Source organism: Centruroides sculpturatus, unplaced genomic scaffold (assembly GCF_000671375.1).
Source record: "Centruroides sculpturatus isolate CEXI.00-Female unplaced genomic scaffold, Cexi_2.0 scaffold1455, whole genome shotgun sequence".
NCBI lineage: Eukaryota > Metazoa > Arthropoda > Arachnida > Scorpiones > Buthidae > Centruroides > Centruroides sculpturatus.
This window is the reverse complement of record NW_019385681.1, coordinates 112000-132663: the sequence shown is the minus strand read 5'-3', so window position 1 is coordinate 132663 and position 20664 is coordinate 112000. Positions and strand designations below refer to the sequence as shown.

General features: G+C 35.5%; 1 protein-coding gene across 2 annotated transcripts; it reads left to right on the top strand.

Annotated features, from left to right (window-relative positions):
• Window positions 1-10899: 10899 nt before the first annotated feature.
• LOC111641153 (DNA damage-regulated autophagy modulator protein 2-like) lies at window positions 10900-18855 on the top strand. Of its 2 annotated transcripts, none has more exons than XM_023387277.1 (9): window positions 10900-10960; window positions 12911-13050; window positions 13146-13220; window positions 13733-13854; window positions 14092-14246; window positions 14314-14491; window positions 15193-15272; window positions 15343-15459; window positions 18095-18855. In XM_023387277.1, exons 3-9 carry the CDS (start codon window positions 13150-13152, stop codon window positions 18230-18232), a joined length of 861 nt encoding a protein of 286 aa, XP_023243045.1. In that variant the 5' UTR covers window positions 10900-10960; window positions 12911-13050; window positions 13146-13149; the 3' UTR covers window positions 18233-18855. The 2 variants fall into 2 exon arrangements, with proteins under 2 accessions (XP_023243045.1, XP_023243046.1); XM_023387278.1 differs by having other exon boundaries at window positions 17867-18235.
• The last annotated feature ends 1809 nt before the right edge of the window (window positions 18856-20664 follow it).

Sequence of the window (20664 nt, the reverse complement as noted above, 5' to 3'; positions counted from 1 at the left end):
TGACTATCTGCTAAGCTGTCGTGGCAAAACTTTATGACAAATCAAGCGGAAATTGGTATCGTATCTCTAGCAAAGATGGCTGAATTATTTCCGCCAAAAATTAAATTGATTGCAGCGTTGCATATAGGCAAGGCCGTGAACTTTCCGAACAGCCCTGGTATGATCTGCAAAACTTTTACAGATTTATGAAATTGAATCAATCGTAAAAAACATTTGCAAAATACCAAAATCAATATGCGGTTTAACAGCATGGAATTAGAGATGATGATATGCTGTGTCCAAAACATTCCAGGAATTACTCCAGACACAATGGGAGAACATTTTTGGAAAACAGTTATATATATAGATAACTGATTTATATATATATATATAAATGGACATGTGTGTACCTATATTTCACTCTGCAGCCAAAACTACACATCACATATGAATGGTGTTTGTGTGTGATAGTAGCACAAAGACTTGTTCTAAGGTGGGCCAAGAGGGTCTCTGCATTCCGAGAAGAAGCGTGCCTGTAAGGCCAGGGAGCAAAGGGTCCGAGGTGATCTCATAGCCCCAAGTCTCCCACCGTGCACTTTGGTGGTTGCGTCTTGATAGATATAAGGGTGTGGGAGATATGGGGGTTAAAAGTGGTTGACTTCTAAAATGTGTAACAAAGGAAGTGTTAAGATAAAGTGGCAGCAAGATTTACAGATGCAGATGCATTTTTTTGCGGGAAATCGAACATACTTTTAGACCCACGTAAAAATTCTCTAATTAGTCCGGAAACGGGGGACCTAATTCTTGCATTCTGTGAAAACGGGTAAGATTGGCTATAATGTAATCTTAATCTTAAATGTTTTTGAATAATCGAGGACCGTTACGTGCGAATAGTAGGGACGGCTTTTGGAGACGTGCGACGCACACGCTTCAGTTGATTTTTCATAAGTAAAAGTGTACAAATAACAGAAAAAAATAGAAAGTGAATAGTGAAGTGTGAAAAGTAAAAATATACAAAACAATGCCAAAGCGTAAAAAAGAATTTTTGGGTATCTCGGTACCGGGACAAGTAAAAAGGTACTAGATTAGTACAAAAGTACTAGGTAAAACAACACCTATTACAAGGTAGCCCAAAAGTAGCCAAGTGCTCCAGCAGTCGGCTACTTTTGGGTTACTTTTTAAAAATTATTTAGCTACAAGGGCAAAAAACATCTGGCAATGCCGGTATGCAGTTAACTTCTAATTAGCACGCGTAAGAATACCGTAACCATTCTTCAAATAAAAATAGTAAATTGTAATCATTAAATTTTGTTACTGCCCCGCTTAAGTTTTATATTTGTTTATTGTTTATAATTATAACATCGCGGAAACGAAACAAAACAATACAGAATTAATTTATATTCAAGATATTTGTTTTTCCGTATATTTTGAAGCCGCGAAGATCAAAATATTAACTTGACACGGTGGTATTATACAATATGGTGCAAAGAACTGTTATGTAAGCACATCCAAACAGTAATTCGACACCCATAACAAAGCTAAGGTGACGAATCATTGACCTCATTTTGTCATTATGACTTGCAAACTTTACAATAACACTAAACACACAACGTCGCTCAACCTTCGATTAAAAATCAATACATCGCGCTTTATTTACTTACAATTAGACGTTTTCTCTTTATAAATTTCTTCCACTCGATCAACTCCAAAATAGCACACTTTCGCCGGGAAAGTGTTGCCATACAACGATTCAAATATTATTATTTTAAAAAATCCATTCGTCCATTAAATTAAATTAAACGAATTTTAATTATTAATGCGTCGTGATATAAATTATTTTAATTTGATCGCGGTAAAAATAAATAAAATTGTTATGTTTCTGTAAATAAGTTATAATGTCCGATTGATTTTCACTTTTGATTCTTTCTTCCTCCCCTCCTCGTGGACACGAGTTTGGTGAGGACCCGAATCTCACTCGCAAAATTCGATTCCCGTATCACGTAGGCATAGGGCGGTGATAGTAAGGATCCGAGCATTTTCCGAAAACTTTATCGGGTTGTTCGACTTCTGGGAATCGATCCCGTGTTTCGTAGAGCCACGGGTGAAGCCTTTACCGCAGCGACAAGCGGCCGCAGAATAAGCCTATTTGACAATAGGCTTATTCTGCGGGCCCGACGTATCCGGGAGTATATCCTATTTGACAATACGATATACTCCCGGATATGGCGGCCGGAGGTGGCAGCCCACCGCTCTGGAGGACCCGGGTTCGAATCCGAACAGGTCGGAAAATCCCCAGGAATTTTTCGGGGGTGGTCCGTTCGGATATGTCGGGCCCCGTCTCTCACCACCCGGCAGCCCCATTGTGGTCCTGGCCGAACCCATAATGGGCTTGCAAAAAGAGGCCCTCTTAGTGCCCACAGGGCGGAAAGAGTTAAAAAAAAAAAGATTACTATTGTTATGAAAGCAAATAAAAATAAAACGAGATCGCAGTTCAAATTAAATTCTTCATTTCCAGTTTTATTAATTAGTGGGAAAACAAGAAAATATTTTTCTGATTATATCGATTTGTGGGACGTTTCGAGTAATTTCCGGGGCCGATTTGAATTGTATCTCCATCCCTGAGGCAATGTTTATCGTGTGTAGGTACTACAAAAAAATTATATATTTTTGGTACAATAAGATCAATGTGACTCCATGCAAATAAATACCGATTATTGTTTATATTCCCGAATACTTTACATTAATATTGTTTATTTTTAAGTACTGTATTTCTATTTATTAGTCGACTATTGTTAGAGTTATTAAATAGCACAAAATTGTTAAACTTTTGGTAATCATTTGAAATTTTGACAGGTTTTTTAAATTTAATTTATTGAAAAATTCATAGGAAATATATGTATTTATTTTTACTTTGTTTTGTTAAGTTAAGGCAACGCAACACTTGAGCGATCTGCCTAGGGGAATGTCTTCCGGGAAATCCTTTTAATGGTAACTGGCCCCTGTTCAGGCGTTAGAGATGTGGAGAAAAACCGGAAAACTCCACGTAGCCAGCCCATCCTGGCGAGGCGCGAACCCACGACCGAACTCCTAACTTAGGCCCTATTGCTTAGCTACTTTATTATAATTAAGAATAACAGACGTGCTTTTCCATCTCACCAGGTGAGTCCCTACTCACTTTGAGTCGAGCACGTGATATACACGAAAGTGAAAATGACTGACAGATACTGTACGTTATTCTGATCGCAATCGAAGCGTTAGCAAGAGAGGAAAGACGTTGTTTAAGAAATATTTTTATACTCGAAGAATTTTAATATATACCGTATGTATCTGTCTGTTAAAAGCCCGCTTTTTTCAAGAATATTCAGATAGAAAGAACAGCAAAGTCAGTAGATAAAAAAACAAATTTAATTTTGAAAATAAATAAATCATTATTCTAACATATACATAATTTAGAATATTTGAGAAAATATATTATTTTTATTTCGGGATAATAATTCAGCAATTGACGTTAATGCTATTGCAATTTTTTTAATCGAGTCTTTCTTCTCCTCACATATAGAAACTTCTTTCTCCCGCAACTCCAGCTCTTTTCTCTTCAATTTAATATTTACCTTATAGTTGGTTGTAGTTGAATACATAAATCTGTTGTTTTTACTTCGCTCGATTCCTCCTGTTCGGCTGAAATGCGTTTTGTTTTGCTTCCTTTTACTACAAAACATAACTTCACATGGAAAACTTAGTCTTTGTACACGCTAACTATAAAATTAACGGGAGTAACGCTAATGTAAAACAAGAGAAAGAAAACGGAAACGTGGGAGGGTGCTCTGTTGAGCATACTACTCCCTTATTCCTTACTACGTTAAGTGGACTCGACTATAAAATTATAATTCTGAAGAGATTCTAATTTGAAGTAAAAATCTATACTAATATTATAAAGAGTGTAAAGTTTGTAAGTTTGGATGCAAGAGGTAATCTCCGAAACTACTTATCCGATTACAAAAATTCTTTCACCAATATTTAGAATGGACCTTCAGGGTGGACATAGGCTGTATATTATTCCGTTAAACATTCATATAAATTAAAAGATATCATCTAGGATTAAGGCTTTTATGTCCAACAGATGGCACTAACTCATCGAGTACGACAACCTAAGTCTGTTTTTCTGTGAGGATGAACTAAAGTAGATCATCTTTTATCTATCTAAATAAATAAAAATGTAATATTCATTTGTTCCTACCGATTTCTTTGAAATTTTGACACAACGTTACATTCGAATACGCACGTGTTTTTATATAATATACGTGTCGAAATTCCCCCACTGGGGGGAGATGGACAGGATTAAGGCTTACTGTGAAGAATTCTGCTTCTATTTATACTATTTTAGATGCGGTTTTTTGCGTTTTAATAGGGTACGTCAAGAGAATGTACACTAAGAAGGGATTTTTCGAACAATCTCCCCACGGGGAAGTGTTATACATTTATAATATATACATTTTGAGCCACAACAACGCGTGGCGGGGTCTGCTAGTATTAAATAACAGAAAAAAGAAAAGAAAAAATAGAAATTCTCAGAGCGAATGCTATTTTTCTCACAGGAAATCAAACTGAAATGTATTATTATAGAATTTCTTTCTACGAGGCTCGAACCCACAACATCCAGTTGTACCAGTTTAATACTGTAAGAGCGTTACCACTGCTCCACCGAACCCCACAACGGGAGTCTTTTGTTTTCTTATATATAACTACATGAGATTTGCCATTTGTAAAATGAAGAATCTCATATAGTTAATATATTTGCCGAGGAGTGTGTATTGGGTTCGAAAATGAAATTGTTCCTTATCTAAGCATTTGAATTAATAAATTTCTCATGACTTACACAAATCTCAACGTATATTATTTCGTAACGGAAAGATCATCGTTACGTTTCACACGTTCTTTTCTAAATATTATTTTCTTTCAATTAAAATAAATTTTACGTAAAAATTATTCGTAAACTCTATTTTAAGGGCATCTTGGTGTGATAATACCGCTGTCATCTGTCGGACGCTTTAATATTTATTTTTAACATTTTTAAACGATTAATAAGTGAAAATTATTTGAAAATTTACTTCTAGTTGTTTTCGGTTAGTGTTTTCCTATTTATGGCTATTAGAGGAAATGACCGTTATCCTGTAGTATAAAAGATTTGCTTAGTCACCCGTTTGTCTCTGTGCCTTATGACAAAGCACGCGCAGCAGGTATTGTCAATCTTTCTATTAAGGCCAGATAACGTCACAGTCAAAAATCGGTATGAGGATTATGGATAGGTTTAATTAAAGTTCTATGTTAAGCCCGACGCAAAATAGTCGATATGGCAGAACGGTCGGATGAGACGTGGAAGTAAATTCGTCCGATCGTCTGTGGGGTTGCCGAATGGGGTGGAATTATCAAGACAACGACCGGGCCCTTAGTCTTCAGTTTTTCGTGTTGTATTTGAATTGACGTCATTGAACTCACTCGTGTTATTATAATGCACGTAATTAGTAATTTCGAGTTAATAATAATTTATACATATAATTTACTGTCGTTTTAATTCTCTTTTTTCGATGAGTTAGATACTTCTTTTTATTTTTGGAAAAATTTACTGTATAGTTTTATCAATTATGAATTAAAAATTTTTTTATTAGTGTTTGCTTGAAATGAAGAGAAATTCAAAAGTGAAGGCATCAAGAATAAAAAAAAAGTAGAGAAAAAACGGAGTGGTTGATAATAAAACAAAAAATTATCAAGAATATACAAGAAAGAATTCTTTTTATAATGATAGGTACAGTAATTTTGGGGCAGTGAAATTATGTCGAATCCGAAGATGAAGAATTTTCAAACATATTGCAATCTGAGGTGAATAATAATCTTTAAATTAAAATTGAATAAAGATAAACAATCGTGTTTTAAAAAATGTTATACTTCATTATTGTACTACTACTACTACCAGCGGCGGCCTTATCCATTGCGAGGCTTTGGGCGGCAGATCTTTGCGAGGCCATTGTCCTTTGTGCAAAGTATGTGAATTGAAACAGTAGGCACTTATTAATATTAATATTATGAATTAAATTTATTTTATTGTTATAACTAGTAGCCAAGGATAAAATAAAAAGTTTTAAATATCAACTTTTTTCTACTTGGTTGTTGCGCGAGGCCCCTGGCGATTGCCCTGCTCGCCACCCCCTAAGGCCGCCACTGACTACTACTACTACCATTGTTCACATTTTTAAAATGTATTGATAATTTGTTATTATAATAGAAACAATCTACAGCGCGGCCAGAAATTCAAAATATGGCGGTGACAGAAATAAATTTTATTTCTTTTTAAAACATGAGAATTTACGAGTGTGACACTGATGTTTTGCAGGTTCGCGTGAACATTTTTGAAATCCTTGACCACCAAATAATGATTAGTTAGTCAAGATTTCTGGCAGAGATATTGATCTTCCTGGTATTTCGTCATTATAATCACTCGACGACTCTTGTAATTCGTAACGACAGAATTAATTTTTAAATATTTTATTATTATTATTACACTTTTTTATTTCTATAAAATGATTTCGGTAATTATTAAAATTGTTTCGTTTGTTTAACAGAACGTTCTGACTAGGAGATTAACTACAATGACACAAAATGCATTAACGTTTTATACCCGACACGATACTCGAATTGTAAATAAACGCATCTGATTTAAATTGATTGTACATTTAAGTCTTTACCCATTTGAATATCGAAATTAGAACATTTAAAACAAATTTAAAGTATTTAATTTTGTTATTTTTGCTCCGAGCAATTAATAAATAAATAATTTTGTCGATTGGTACCGTTCACGACATTTATCAAAGGAACGATATTTATTTTTATCTAAACTTTTCCACCGACAAATCTACCACTCCGGATCTGCTGTCGAGTGAGTCTAGAAAGTAAGTCAAATAACTTGTTTCTAATCGCTGTGTACATTGTGGCAAGCGAGAAATGCCGTCTCTGCAATGAAATTTTTCTGAATCGCGGTCTGTCCGATCTGTAAACCGCCGTCGGCCTCTAAACTTTGTCTCTGCAATCGGCTGTAAGAGTACTTTATAGCAATACACGTTTTTAAATATTTAAAATGACCAATGAACAGTTAAGTTGATTATTTATTATAAATAATTACGTTATTTCCTGAAATCGGAAAGTAATTCAAATACTATACTCTTTTTATTTAGCAACGCTCGAACCACTGTAAACACACTCTATCTTTATACAGTGAAATTAGATTAAGTTCACCCTAGTTTCCTTATTTTAATCCCAATCGGGATACTCTCGTATTGTAATCTAATGTTTTATATCTTTACAAATAAACGTTGTTTCGTTGACCTAGTCTTTGCGTGAGTCCCTTCCGGCGCGCTGTCTCTCACTCCATCCCCAATCCGTTCGCTCATACACGCGATCGTTTGCGCGAGAACATAGCGGTTTCTGTGTCTGTCCGGAAAGACACGGTGGTGTCAGTCCCGACGAAATTTGTCATTGCGATCTTCGCCCACGCGATGTTGACCCTTTGGTTCTGTGATGCCGAAGTATAGGGAGGCCCTTCGGCATTGTCACATTAGTGAATAATTCACATTTTATTACAGAGGCTGAGATTTCCGCCGCTTTACAATACAGTTAAATGTAACCGGCCGCATTGTAAAACGCGATGTAACGACAATCCGGCTGAAAGTTAGTTAGCGTTATTACAAAATGGCGCCGTTTAATCAAACAGCTAGACTTTTTGTAAAGCGACTAAATTAAGAATCCGGCTACGACGTACGCGCAGCTGCCGGGAAAGCAAAATGTCCAAACAATTGACAATGCATTTACTTCTAAAAATTCGCATAAAATAATGATTTTTAATCATTAATTTTATTTTTACCGTACACTAAAGATGCAGAACACGCAGTGTATACAATGCAGTACAGAAGTAATAATAAACTAATTAGTAAAGTTTTCGTTAAACTCGCTCGTTTTGAATGGCTCTAAATTAATTAGGTTCTTATATAAAACAGTATATAGAAATTACGCGTACATAATTTAGAACATTTTTGCGTGTTGTGTATATATATATATATATATATATACTACACACAACAGGCAAAAATATTCTAAATATATAGTAAACAAGATATTTAATTTACATACAAATATAAATTAATTAGGTTCTTATATAAAACAGTATATAGAAATTACGCGTACATAATTTAGAACATTTTTGCGTGTTGTGTATATATATATATATATATATACTACACACAACAGGCAAAAATATTCTAAATATATAGTAAACAAGATATTTAATTTACATACAAATATAAATTATTAATATATATATTTATTAATAATTTATATTACTACTGAATTATGATTTATATCTGTGTGTAAACCATATACCTTGTATGGTGCAATAAAATAAAAGCGATCAGTTATTATATTATTCGTTCTAATTAATATTTATGAAAGCAGAAGAACGAATATCGATAAATCTTTCAATGTTTAAACGATAGTAGCGATACTGGTAGTAGTAGCTCTTCAAAGCCCGCTTATTGGACTGCTATGCACACTCTCAAACACGTACATTGCGTATACACATACGTATGTGTATACAAACACAGTTCCTAGATTATTTTTGCGATACATTATAAAACTTCTACTGAAAGTCGTCTTAATTAATTAATACTTGTAATGCGTGGCCAACCACAGATGAACAGGAGGACACCTGACCGGAATGTCTGATTTCATCAGGCTTAGAAGAAAGGCAGAATGAAAGGTGCGCTTAAGTAACGCATAAAAGTAATTTTAGCTCGGTTATCGTAAAGTCTCGTGACTCAAATTTTGTTAGTAGTCCGAACGGCCGAGAGGTTAAGGTTGCAGGAATTCTTCGTAGGATGATCCGTCCTATGTTTGGTCCGTTTCCCACTACTTGGCCGCTGCATAATGGGCAAGCCAAATAAAGCCTTCTTAGTACCCTCTGGGCAGAGAAGTAAAAACACTCAAATTTTATCGAAAGACATTAATTCGGGCGGTTTTGGGAAATATAACAATTGCTTTCAAACTAAATATTCGTTTACTAGTGGTCGAGTGGTGAAACCACTAAACACTGGTAGTTAGCGCGATTTGCGCCCGATTAACGGGTTGGCCACGTGAAATTTCCCGGATTTCCTTAAACGTCTAACACCTAAATAAGGGCAAGTTTGGCATAGTTAAGCTTTCCCGGGAGGCACGTCTCACTTAGCAGATCTCCCATGTGTCGCGCGTTGCCATAACCCATCAAACAAATCAACTACCCACACTAAATTTTCTCGCGAGATTAATAATTAAATATTTCCACTTTTACCAAACGAATTAAAAATTGAAAGTACGGGATAATTAAAACTAATATATCCTTGTTCGGAGCAATCTGCACGCTGAACAATGTGATACTTGATTTGTTTGCTTGGACTGCCCGAATTCGATGGGTCGTCCAGAATAGTAAGCGATAATCGCCTCGGCACCTGGCCCGCTGCGGTGCCTTTGTACTGTAAAACATACCTAATATATTAATTATTTTCTTTTTCGTCTTTGACAAATTAACTAGGACTAATTAAAAATAGTCAGGGAAACATAGGAGAGGTTTCGTATTTTTCATAATTGTATACAATACTAAATTGCGCGGACATCTCGCTGACCAAAAGAGTCACCGAATTCCTTTACTGAATTAACTGCAATAGGGCAATCAGCTCACTGAAAAAATCATTTTTCTTATTTTTGTTTCCTGTAAAACAAATATATTCTATATTCTCCACTCTTTTATCCTCATTTGTGTTAGTGTTAGAGGCAGAAGATAAATCAACTAGCAAATTGAAGAGTGGTTTTTTCCGGTAGGTTAGTTATCTTCTGTCTGTATTGTGCGTGAGGACGCACACTATACTAAAAGCGAGGTGCGGGATGGGGTGAAATACTATCTGCTGTCATGTATAATGCTAGAAGACATAAGGCACTCACTCAAGCAACTCATGGATGAAGATAATCTTGACTGGCCTTGTGATCTTGAACCGCTACTGTCTAGCAAAAAATACTTCTGCCTATTTAGAAGAATTGTCAAACTCTATTTCACAAGAATAATGATCCATTAATGGACTGCTCATCTCTCCTGTCTTCAATGTACTGCTAAATGCTACACTGTCTTCTCGCGTACCCTAATGTTTATTCAATGTATGTCTGGTTCAGCACAATGCTTGTCCTTTCTGTTTCATTATGTTTTCCTTGTACCGTGCATACGCGATTCTATATGTTTTGTATATAGTGTGTTAAACTGTCTCCACGAGAATCGTATTGCTTATTCATTCTATCACTGATTTTGTACAACGTCTGTTTAACTCGTCCTGTCTTATTTTCCTTATATATATCTAAATATATAAAATTGCTTGTCCTGACTGACTGACTGACTCACTCATTCACTCACTGATTCATCATCGCCCAGAGCAAACCGCTTAACCTAAAGAGATGAAATTTGGTAGACAGTTAGGGTACGTCATGAAAACGCACACTAAGAAGGGATTTTTCGAAATTCCCCCGCGGGGGGAGAGGGAGAGCATTAAGGCTTAACCGTAAGAACGGTTTCTACTGTACTATTTTAGATGCGATTTTTTGTTTTTATCTGCGTTTTAGTAGGGTATGCCATGGGAATGCACAATAAGAAAGGATTTTTCGAAATTCCCCCGCGGGCGGGAGAGGGAGAGGATTTAGTCTTCATCGAGTACTTAGGGGTATTAAATTAATAACATTTCAGACATTGTTATAAATATTTTTATATATTTTGATTTTTCATCTAAATGTTCGAACCTTTTTAAATTCGAATTTGTTATTGCTTATTGGTTCGATTATAGAACGATTGTAAACGTTCCAGAAAATTGATCAAATCGAAGATAGTTCGTTTGATTTTGACCAGTTCTCATCATTTTCAGCGGTAGGTGTTATATAACAATTACTATGGTTATTGAAATATTGGATGTAAATGNCACATATGTTGTATATATATATATATATATATGTACACAAGGAAAATAAGACAGGACGAGTTAAACAGACGTTGTACAAATAAACATAAAAAGAAAAATCGCATATATATGCGATTATTCTTTTTATGTTTATTTTCTCTGGCATTATTTAGTTAGTTCACTCGAAATGTTTCACAGATGTATGCTCTACATTTTCTTCCCGATTGTGTCTAGCGGTATCGGGCCGAATAAAGATTATTTTGTCTTTTTGTCTGTCTGTTTGTTTCTACTAAATTGTCCTTTCCTCCTTTCCTTCTGAAGAGTCTCTATTCAGTTAGCCTTCCTATTTTTCTAATGTACTGTTCACTCTACTGTATTCTTCTTTCCTCCTATTGTAGACTTCACTTAATTCGCCTTTCTCCTTTAAAATATATAGAATAAAACACGTATTAATTTATACATATTATGTAGCATTGCGCTTTATCCAAATAAACAATTATATTCGGCTCCCTCTAAAGAGAATATTGCAGCTGTGCTTCTCATAAATGTGGAGATGTCATGCAAAAGCAAACAAGTCCACTCTAAACAACTGTTGGAAAAACGCAAAAAACTGTTATTGAATTTATTTTACACCTCACACCTGTAAAAATTTATTATTGTTTTTTCATTTTGTATCTAACATCAATATTTGAAGGCAATTTTTATAGGAATATAGTTAGTACGAGTATTTAATTATATGACATCAAAATACGGACATGTTTCTTTTTGCTTGGACAGGGTGGATATGTTTTCTATTTTTTTTTGCATGAACTATGTTAGGATATGTTTTATTTTGCCTAACCACTGTATTCTTTTCACTTTGTTATACTGACTACTACTTTGACTTATCAAAAAAACGTGGCATTTTACAAAATAAGGATGAACAATAAATGTCTTCTCCCAAACAATCACACGGGTTCCCATTATTTTCTTCTTTTTCCGGGTCATCTGTTTCAATCTTTCCGTTTTTGCTTCCGTTTCGTAACACTTGTTTATACAATGAAAAACTTTCATCATTTAAAAGTGATTCAACGTCTTTTTTCTTGGCAGCTGACAGAGGGTGCCCTACAGGTAGTAGCTCGACTGAATGCTCATCCCAAAGGAGCACTGTATTTTTGTATTTTTTTCTTTGCCCGTACTCCAACAGTTTTATGTTTCTTTCTAGGTCCAACATTGCCTTCTTCTACACTTATCAAACCGTCTTCATCCATTTTCACTCAATTGTAACACTGAATACACTGTATAATAAAACGTGTACTAATAAACGACATTTTAACATAAAAATCTTTGTTCTAACAGAACAACGAAATGACACAACAGAAACAAAAACACCTGTTGCAATTCTGGAAGTCACGTGACTAAATCATAGCTATTCATTCACCGAGGCAGACTGCAATGGATATGTTTTGTTCTGCTTGGAACACGTGTAAAGAGATTTTTTTTTTGCACAGAACGTCGACTTAAGCTTAAGAAGTGTTGGATGCATACTTTTTTTGAAACCGACTATAGCAGTAGATAGGAATGAGGCTGAAGAAAAAAAATCAATTATAAACTCGACTTTGATCTTCTGTGGATTTGTTTGCTTTTGCATGGCACGTCCACAAATATTCTTGATATTCAACATATCGATTCTTATTGTTATGCAGCTATTTAGAATTAAAAACACGAAGGCATACTACAGCATATGTATATTGTATATCCATTATCCTTTGTAAAATTTGTGAAGATTCGTGCGTAAGTGGTTGTATTATGTTTATTTCCATTTTCTTAAACGAGTTGTAAATATTAAAATTATAATTTTAAATTCATATTTTCAGATTAATTCACAATTAAATGTAAATTTGGATTTACTTTTAACACCACTGACCTTTCTATCTTAGAAATTTTAGAAATAAATGTGAGATGAGACAAAAATTGTACAGAATAAAGGCATCATTAACAACTCTATTGTAGAAACTCTCTGCGCATCCAATGAACGAGAGAATATTAAGTTCTGTTGTAATGAATTAAATGACATAAGGTACCGTCAGACCCGTGATAAATTTATTTTATGATTCAATGAGCAAATTTATACATGAATTTATCGATTTTATAAGTTGAAATTCTATTTTCTAGAAGGATGACTTTTACGAAAGTGTATCTCCTACCTCTTTCCTTTGTCGCTATCCTCTTTATAACCTTTGCGACCACGTAAGTATTTTTACATATGTTTCATAAAAATTAAAGAGAGAATATACTATTCAGTTTATAAATAAGGGTAAACATTTTCATTTCCTAATTAATTATATGAATTTTACTTTATGTAAAAAGTCAATTAAACTGTTGCAGCCTGCTAGAGGCCAGATTTCTAACTAGCGATTGGTCGCGAGTTCGAGCCTTATCAACGAACATACGAGTGTTCTGTCCTTAAGAATGTCGTGTCTTCAGATGGGTTATTGACATCTCCCGCATTTACGGGGTATAATGATACAATCTTTTTAATGCTGATGATCCTGCTGGGAAAATGATTTCTCGACGTATTTCGTTCGCGTCGCTCATTCTCCCCGTCTAGGGATGGGTGTAAACTGCGATCGAGGGGTCTTTAAAAACTCAGTTTATATCAAGAGCGCAATCGAAATAATCGGCAGCGATTCATCCATAAAATCTCAATAAATTTATATTTGAAAAAATGTATTATTCATACGTTTTATTGGATATTGCAGATTTACTATATCTGTCAGACTCAAACACGTGACACCAATCTTTCCTTACATAAGCGATACAGGGACAAAACCACCAGAAAGTACAATTTTTGGACAAATGCTTAACGTTTCCAGTGTCATCAGTAAGTACGGTACACACTACAGAGTGATTCGGAAGTCTTCGTACGTAGACAAAGGGTTCCCTTTATTACTCAGAATACGATCTACGTGGATATCATTTAACCGAACGAATTGTTTCTACTGCCTTTAACACGCATTACAAAGGCACTCTTTAAAACATGTGCTTTGTACGAAGACTTTGAATCACTCTGTACATTAAAATCCGATTCGATGATTTACAAAAATGTATTTTTCAATAGTTTTCGTTTGTTTGCATTTGAGATATTTACAAGTGAACGAAATACTTCGAGATCCAAATTTACCTCATCACCAAGAAATAAGTCGTTTAAATCGAATTTGCTATTCATTGTCCTTCTTTGTAAGTTTGGGATTATCCATCGTGGCAAATTTTCAGGTAGGAAATATAAATATTTACGAATAAAAAGAGATGAGAATAGTAAATTTATAAGTTGATTTTCCAGGAAACTGTACTTTTTCCTATTCACATTGCTGGGGCATGTTTATTGTTTACGGGAGCAATTACCTACAATTGTATTCAAGTAAAAATGTGTTTTAAGTTAATCCCACGTTTCTGTTCTCTAAAACTTGCAAAAATCAGATTGTTTCTCTCTGTTTTACAAGTATTAACGGGCGTAAGTAGTATCCTTTTTACTATAATAAATTTTATATTGTTCTTTTACTTGTAATAATGTGAAAGGACTATTGCCGCTATTATGAAAAGTTTCTTTACATCGAATGTATATTAATTAAAAACGTGTAATAAATCCGATTTTTCTCGTACCATTCATTTGAACGACACAAGTGTGTACGAATACGAGCTATGACGACACACTAGCAGATCGTATCTGGTCGGCTTAGCGTGTTGTATATACGATATATGCCTGTATACAACAGTGAAGTAATCTGAATTGTTCCGTGCGTTGTATTCTTCTTTGTTTATCATTATATACTTGAAGATTAACATCATATAAGCATGGATAACTTACAATTTCATTGGCTGCGAAGAGAAGGTTCGGAAGTGGGGGCAATTTCCTATAGAAAGTACTTCCGGGAAGCACTTCTATCTCGGCCGATCGCACGTGTTACGTTGCCATATTCTATCACTTCGATTTACCTTGTAGACAGTGTATTTTACGCTTTGTTAATTTAATACAAATGTAATAATATATTTCCAAAGTCATGTTTTTAATCTGAACATCGCTCCAAATCAAAACATACAAACATTATTATTAAACCGAGATACCTTAAATAACAAGAACTTTACGTATTAATAAGTGTTATCCGAATATGAAATATAAAAATAATTTTCGTTTTGAAATGCGCTCCTTAATAATTTACAGCTGGAGTATTTATGATGAAATCTCTCATGGTTTTTAACAAACCAATACAGCAGATTCCTCTATGGACTCCCGAAGATGAGGCGAGACACTTAATTATTAAGCATTTTATTTATTTTTTCCCTTTCTTTCTATATTTAATTAATATTTCAGGGTTACCAATATCACGTGGCGAGTACAATTTCTGAATGGATCCTCGTAACTGCCAATGCTGTATCGGTAGGAACAAATTACGAAGAATGTAAAACTGTAATTCTTATACCACCTAAAGTAAGTATAAACCAAAATATACTTTATTAGATGTAATTAAGTAAATTTCTGTTTAAATCACAATGGGATGCCAATGCTTAATTGTCTTCTGTTAGACTCGTCAGTACATTTTTTGTACGCTTAAATGCTTAATTCGGAGGTTTTTTTTTACTTTTAATACTCTTTCCGCCCTGTGGGCACTAAGAGGGCCTCTTATAGCAGGACCATTATAAGTTCGACCAGGCCCACAATGGGGCCACCTAATGGTGTGGGACGGGGCTCGACATATCCGAACGGACCACCCCCCGAAAAATTCCTGGGGATTCTTTGACTCGTCCGGATTTGATCCCGGGTCCCTCGGAGCGGTAGGCCACCACCTTGAAAATTCGGAGGTCTATCAGTGGACGAGTGCACAAAACTCCGAACATTAACATTCGCGCCTAACCACCGGCTGGTAGCGTAAAGTTTTTCGTGTTTTCTTCACGCGTCTAACGTCTCCATAGGACTCGGATTCCCATACGAAGTTATTCGAAATGCCTCCCCTTAGCTGATCGCCATTGTGTTATGTTGCCTTACCCCATCAATCTATAATCCTATAATCTATAATCCTAACCTCTACTATGTACTCTCGTGATACTTATCTCTATGAAGGATAGCGAGACTTATTTTTGACGGGATGCTGATCCCCATTTGAATAAATAAATATTATAATAATATTAATTATTTTCACAAATATGAGAACTACTGTTATATAGGGCATTTCTGTTAGTATTTGTGTATTGAATCATCATTAATCATTATTTTTTCTAATTTTAAATAAACACTAGGGACTCAAAGTTCCCTTTTACCACCAAAGAGGCACACAATACAAGTACAGTTTTATGTTTATTTTAAATAACTTGCGAGTTAAGGTAAACTCACACTTGGGCAGAAGGACAGACGAGTCCAATGAAATTTAGAGCAAAATAAATAGTAAAAGTATTCAGAACAGCCATTTTTTTCAGTCTGTGTAACGTCCACGAATAAATTAGAGATGGTAAACTTGCCTATTATTAGATGCCGCAAATCATAACGGCTAACATAATTCTTGTAGTTTTGCACTAGAGAAATTAAAGTCGAGTCTGGTAAAAGTAATTAAATATACAAAGATAACAGCACTCCTTGCTGTTATCTTTGTATATTTAATTTCTCTTACCATAGCAAATTGGAAGGAGAAAAAAACGATTTATGTTAAAGAGTGCTGGGCTTCAACAGCCAGGCATTTGGGTTAGTGACTTTGTCGGTTGAAGGCGAAAGAGCGAAAACGTAGGATGTGTGATATAATGGGATAAGGCAACACAACACGCGGCGACTGCCAAAAGCAGTGTGTCTCCCGGGTAGACTTATGAAAAACTGGCCCTATTTACACACGTGAAAAACGCGATAAACGAAATGGTTAGTTAACAGTAAGGGCGCGACTATGCAGACGCGAATTTAGTAGCGAGCGGGAAATTGCGAGCAATATAGTTCTTGCAAAGGAAAACCACAAGCGAGAAGCGAGAAATCTCGCTGGCGAGAGCGAATTTCTGATTCTCGCACGTATCTGACAGGGTTTGATATTTATCGCGTCTCGCCTCTTCTCGCCACATAATCTCGTTTGCTCGGAAAATTCGCTCGCTCGCGTCTGCTTAGTCGCACCCTAACACTAGATAAAACAATGATTTATCCACTGAGCCACTTGTGGAACGAGCAGAAATGTCTGCTCCAGAACGCGAGACGGATTACCTCGCATGTTACTTGTCCACTCCCTTCGTTCTCCACCCGAGAGTTCATAACTTGTGAAGACGGATTTTTAAGAATAAAACTATCTGGATTATTTGACCATAATCTGTACGAGCAATTATTTATTGTGACATCGTCGCAATGCCGGGCTGCAATTTTAACCAAATTTTCAAATTTATTTAATTTATAAAAATATATACTCTCGATTTTAGTCCTGTCTTTTCCCTGTACATCACACTTTTCCTGATAACAATAGACTCGTGCCAGTCGTCTATCCAACTTTGTTCTGTAAAAAATATTTAAATTGAAGTAACGTGACTTCCGGTCCAGACCCGAATTTCGTTTGTAGTTAATCGGGCTTCCTGCCCTAAGCTATCCAAATCCGGTCTCGACTTTCGTCTATCTAACATTCATTGTCCAGATTAAAGAAAGACAAAGTGACGCTAGTGGGAACCTATAGGTCCGCAATTTGAAAATTGAAGCTCAATATTGATATTTTCAAGTAAATTTGATATTTCCATTGTTATCGTGACAAAAAGACGTTCGGGTAGAATGGCCCGCAACTTATCGCTCGGCCACTAGCGTGCCTCTTTACATTTATCAATTGTAACAGCGATTCCATCTGAGGATAATACGACTTTCTACAACAATTTTGTTTCTGTTTTAGGTACAATTGATAAATGGATCCGTCACCGGTCAGTTACAAAATGCAACATCCGACGGTGAAAGAGGAAGAGTTGTGAAAGAAGACAGAAGCATTGACCAAATTGATAATAATTTATTTACTGTTGAAAGTTGACATTTTTGAGATTTCGAGCTTAATTTTCATTTATTAGTCATAGTTCTTGTGCAGTTTTCTGACATTTTTCTGAATTACATGCAATTATATTGATAGAATGTGAAATCCGAGCGAACGGCCTCCAGGAATTCTACGCTAGTGATCTTGTCCCGGCTCCTGGGTGGACTTGGCCCAACTCGCAACAGCTGTGTAAGAAAGGCACATTTTAGTATTTACAGGAAGAGCCAAAAATGAAAAAGCAAACCTAATTGAATATTAAAACTTTGTTGACTATTATTAATTTTACAAATAAAATGGTTAACTAGAACTTATGAAACAGTCTTATTATACTCGCAGTGAATTTAATTAACTGTTTATTTATCAAATACGCATTTCGGCCTGTCTGGCCGTTTACAATTCTATTTTACAAATAATAATGGCAATCCAAAAAACAGAGCTTACGATAACAAACGTTAATTAAATTCGCTGCGAGTATAATAAGTCTGATTTGTTGGTTCTAGTTAACCATTCTTTTGTAAAACTTATCAAGTTTAGCGCTTTACTGTTTACTATTTTCTTTTACGATTGATATAAATTTACTGGTATATCGTCATCTCTGTATAGTGATGTACAGTGAAAGTTATTTCTGGGAACGAAATCTCAATCTATGCGCAAAGATTATGCAAGGTTCGATTTACGACGCCCCAAAAGTGTAATGCACCATTTTGAACCACCCGTTCAAAACGGAAACCAGCCAAACCGGACAAAATATTCGGTACAGTACGAGTCCGATTTCACAAGTTTTACTGTACATACAGGGTGGCCATAATTAAAGTTTTCTTGTTCAGAGCACTCTGTAGCCGAAATCAATAAACGGATTGTCGCCAAAATTTCTTTACAAACTACTAAAGGATGCAGAAAATGACAGCTAAAAAATTTAGTTTGAAAAGTTGTGCTAGAGAATGTTCACAAGAAAATGCACGAAACAAAACAACAAAACACAAAGAAAAACGCATTTATTCGTTCCGCAAGGAATACGTATTCTTCCAGAGGTTGTTTACCGATACAGTCGACCCCCCTATAATTACGGTCCCTATAGTTACGATTCCTATAAAACTACGAAAAAATTGCTACCGGTATCCGTAAAAAATAGTAAAAGTTCCCTATAAACACGTCAAACGTCATCGGGCAGCCGAACTACTTTCCCGCCGTCCGTAGCGCCACGCTACGGAGAGATTTCTATCGTCTGGACAGTATTATATAAATTATATATAAATTAGGTACTGTACATATAATTATATATTAATTATATATAAATTAGGTACTGTATATATAATTATATATTAACTTATTGTAACTTTGTTATAATTAAATATATAATTTCCGCCGTCTAGCGTGGCGCCACGCTACGGAGATTTTTACGCTAACTATCGTCTGTCAGTATGTAAATTAGGTACCGTAAGTCTAATACAGTACTGTAATTTTATACATTTCTTGTGAAAGAAACATTTCTTATTCAACGGCGATTAAAATTATTTATATTAATGATGTCTCCGAAGTTCTACGAAGTTTTCACAGAAAAATAAGTTGTTAGAAATCGGCCGCTCTTTGCTGAGCTGTTCCGCGACGAAAACAATGTTGAGCAATGGCAATGTCGAATGGTGACACTCGGTAAGTAATCCTACAATTTTTTGTTTATAGCGTAGTTTATACGGATTATTCCCAAAAAATATATACGTATTTTGGAAATGTTGAGTCGGATTAGTCTAGAATCGATTAATTTTATGGAAGAAAATCTTTCAAACAGCCGTAGTCCGTAAACTTGATACGTGTCGGGTTGTGATTGGAAGGATTCGTAAGAAAGCGGATTCCTAGAGAATGGAACGTATCTCTATCTTATAGGGGGGTCGACTGTATAAAGAATGTTGCTCAATGTGACCGCCATTGTTCGGGTATAAAATTTGAAGGCGACGAACAGCGTGTTTCTACACCACAACTGTTCTCCAATGATACTTCGCACGTGCAGAATAATATCATCGTTTAAATCTGCAACATTTCTACTATTAATCATATTCTTCGTTTTATTACTGTGTCTTGTTTCGTATATTTTCCCGTGAAGCGCCTCTTAGCGGGAATTTTTGAACTATTAAGTTTTTGTCTGCAAACTCCTTTCAGGCAGCCATACACGTTAAGTTAATCCTTTGAGGCTGCCTGACCTTGAGGAACTTCAGAATTTTCTATCGCCCACACACGAAGAAGAAAATCTCTCAGCAGAGGCGTAGCTATCGTGGGGCAGCTTGCCCCGGGCGCCACTCGCAGAGGGGCGCCAATATAGTATCGTGCCCCGGGCCCCAGTTATGTTCGCTACGCCGTTGTCTCTCAGTCAGCCAGTCGGCCATGGCATCTGATGACGACATACTGATTGTTCTTGGATGTTTATTGGCAACAAATTCTATTAAAACTCGCGGGAAAAAGTATGCATAGAAGTCTGTATGATAATACAATACGTTTTCTTTTCGATGACATATCGGCAATATTAAAAGTAAATACAGTTGTCCCGTGATAATCCGACAGGTATGGGACCAAATGTGTGTCAGATTACCAAAAGTGTCCGGATTACCGAAAATAATTACATATTTCGCATTGTTTTGCTAGCAGTAACTTACAATATTCTCCACTCCAACTGT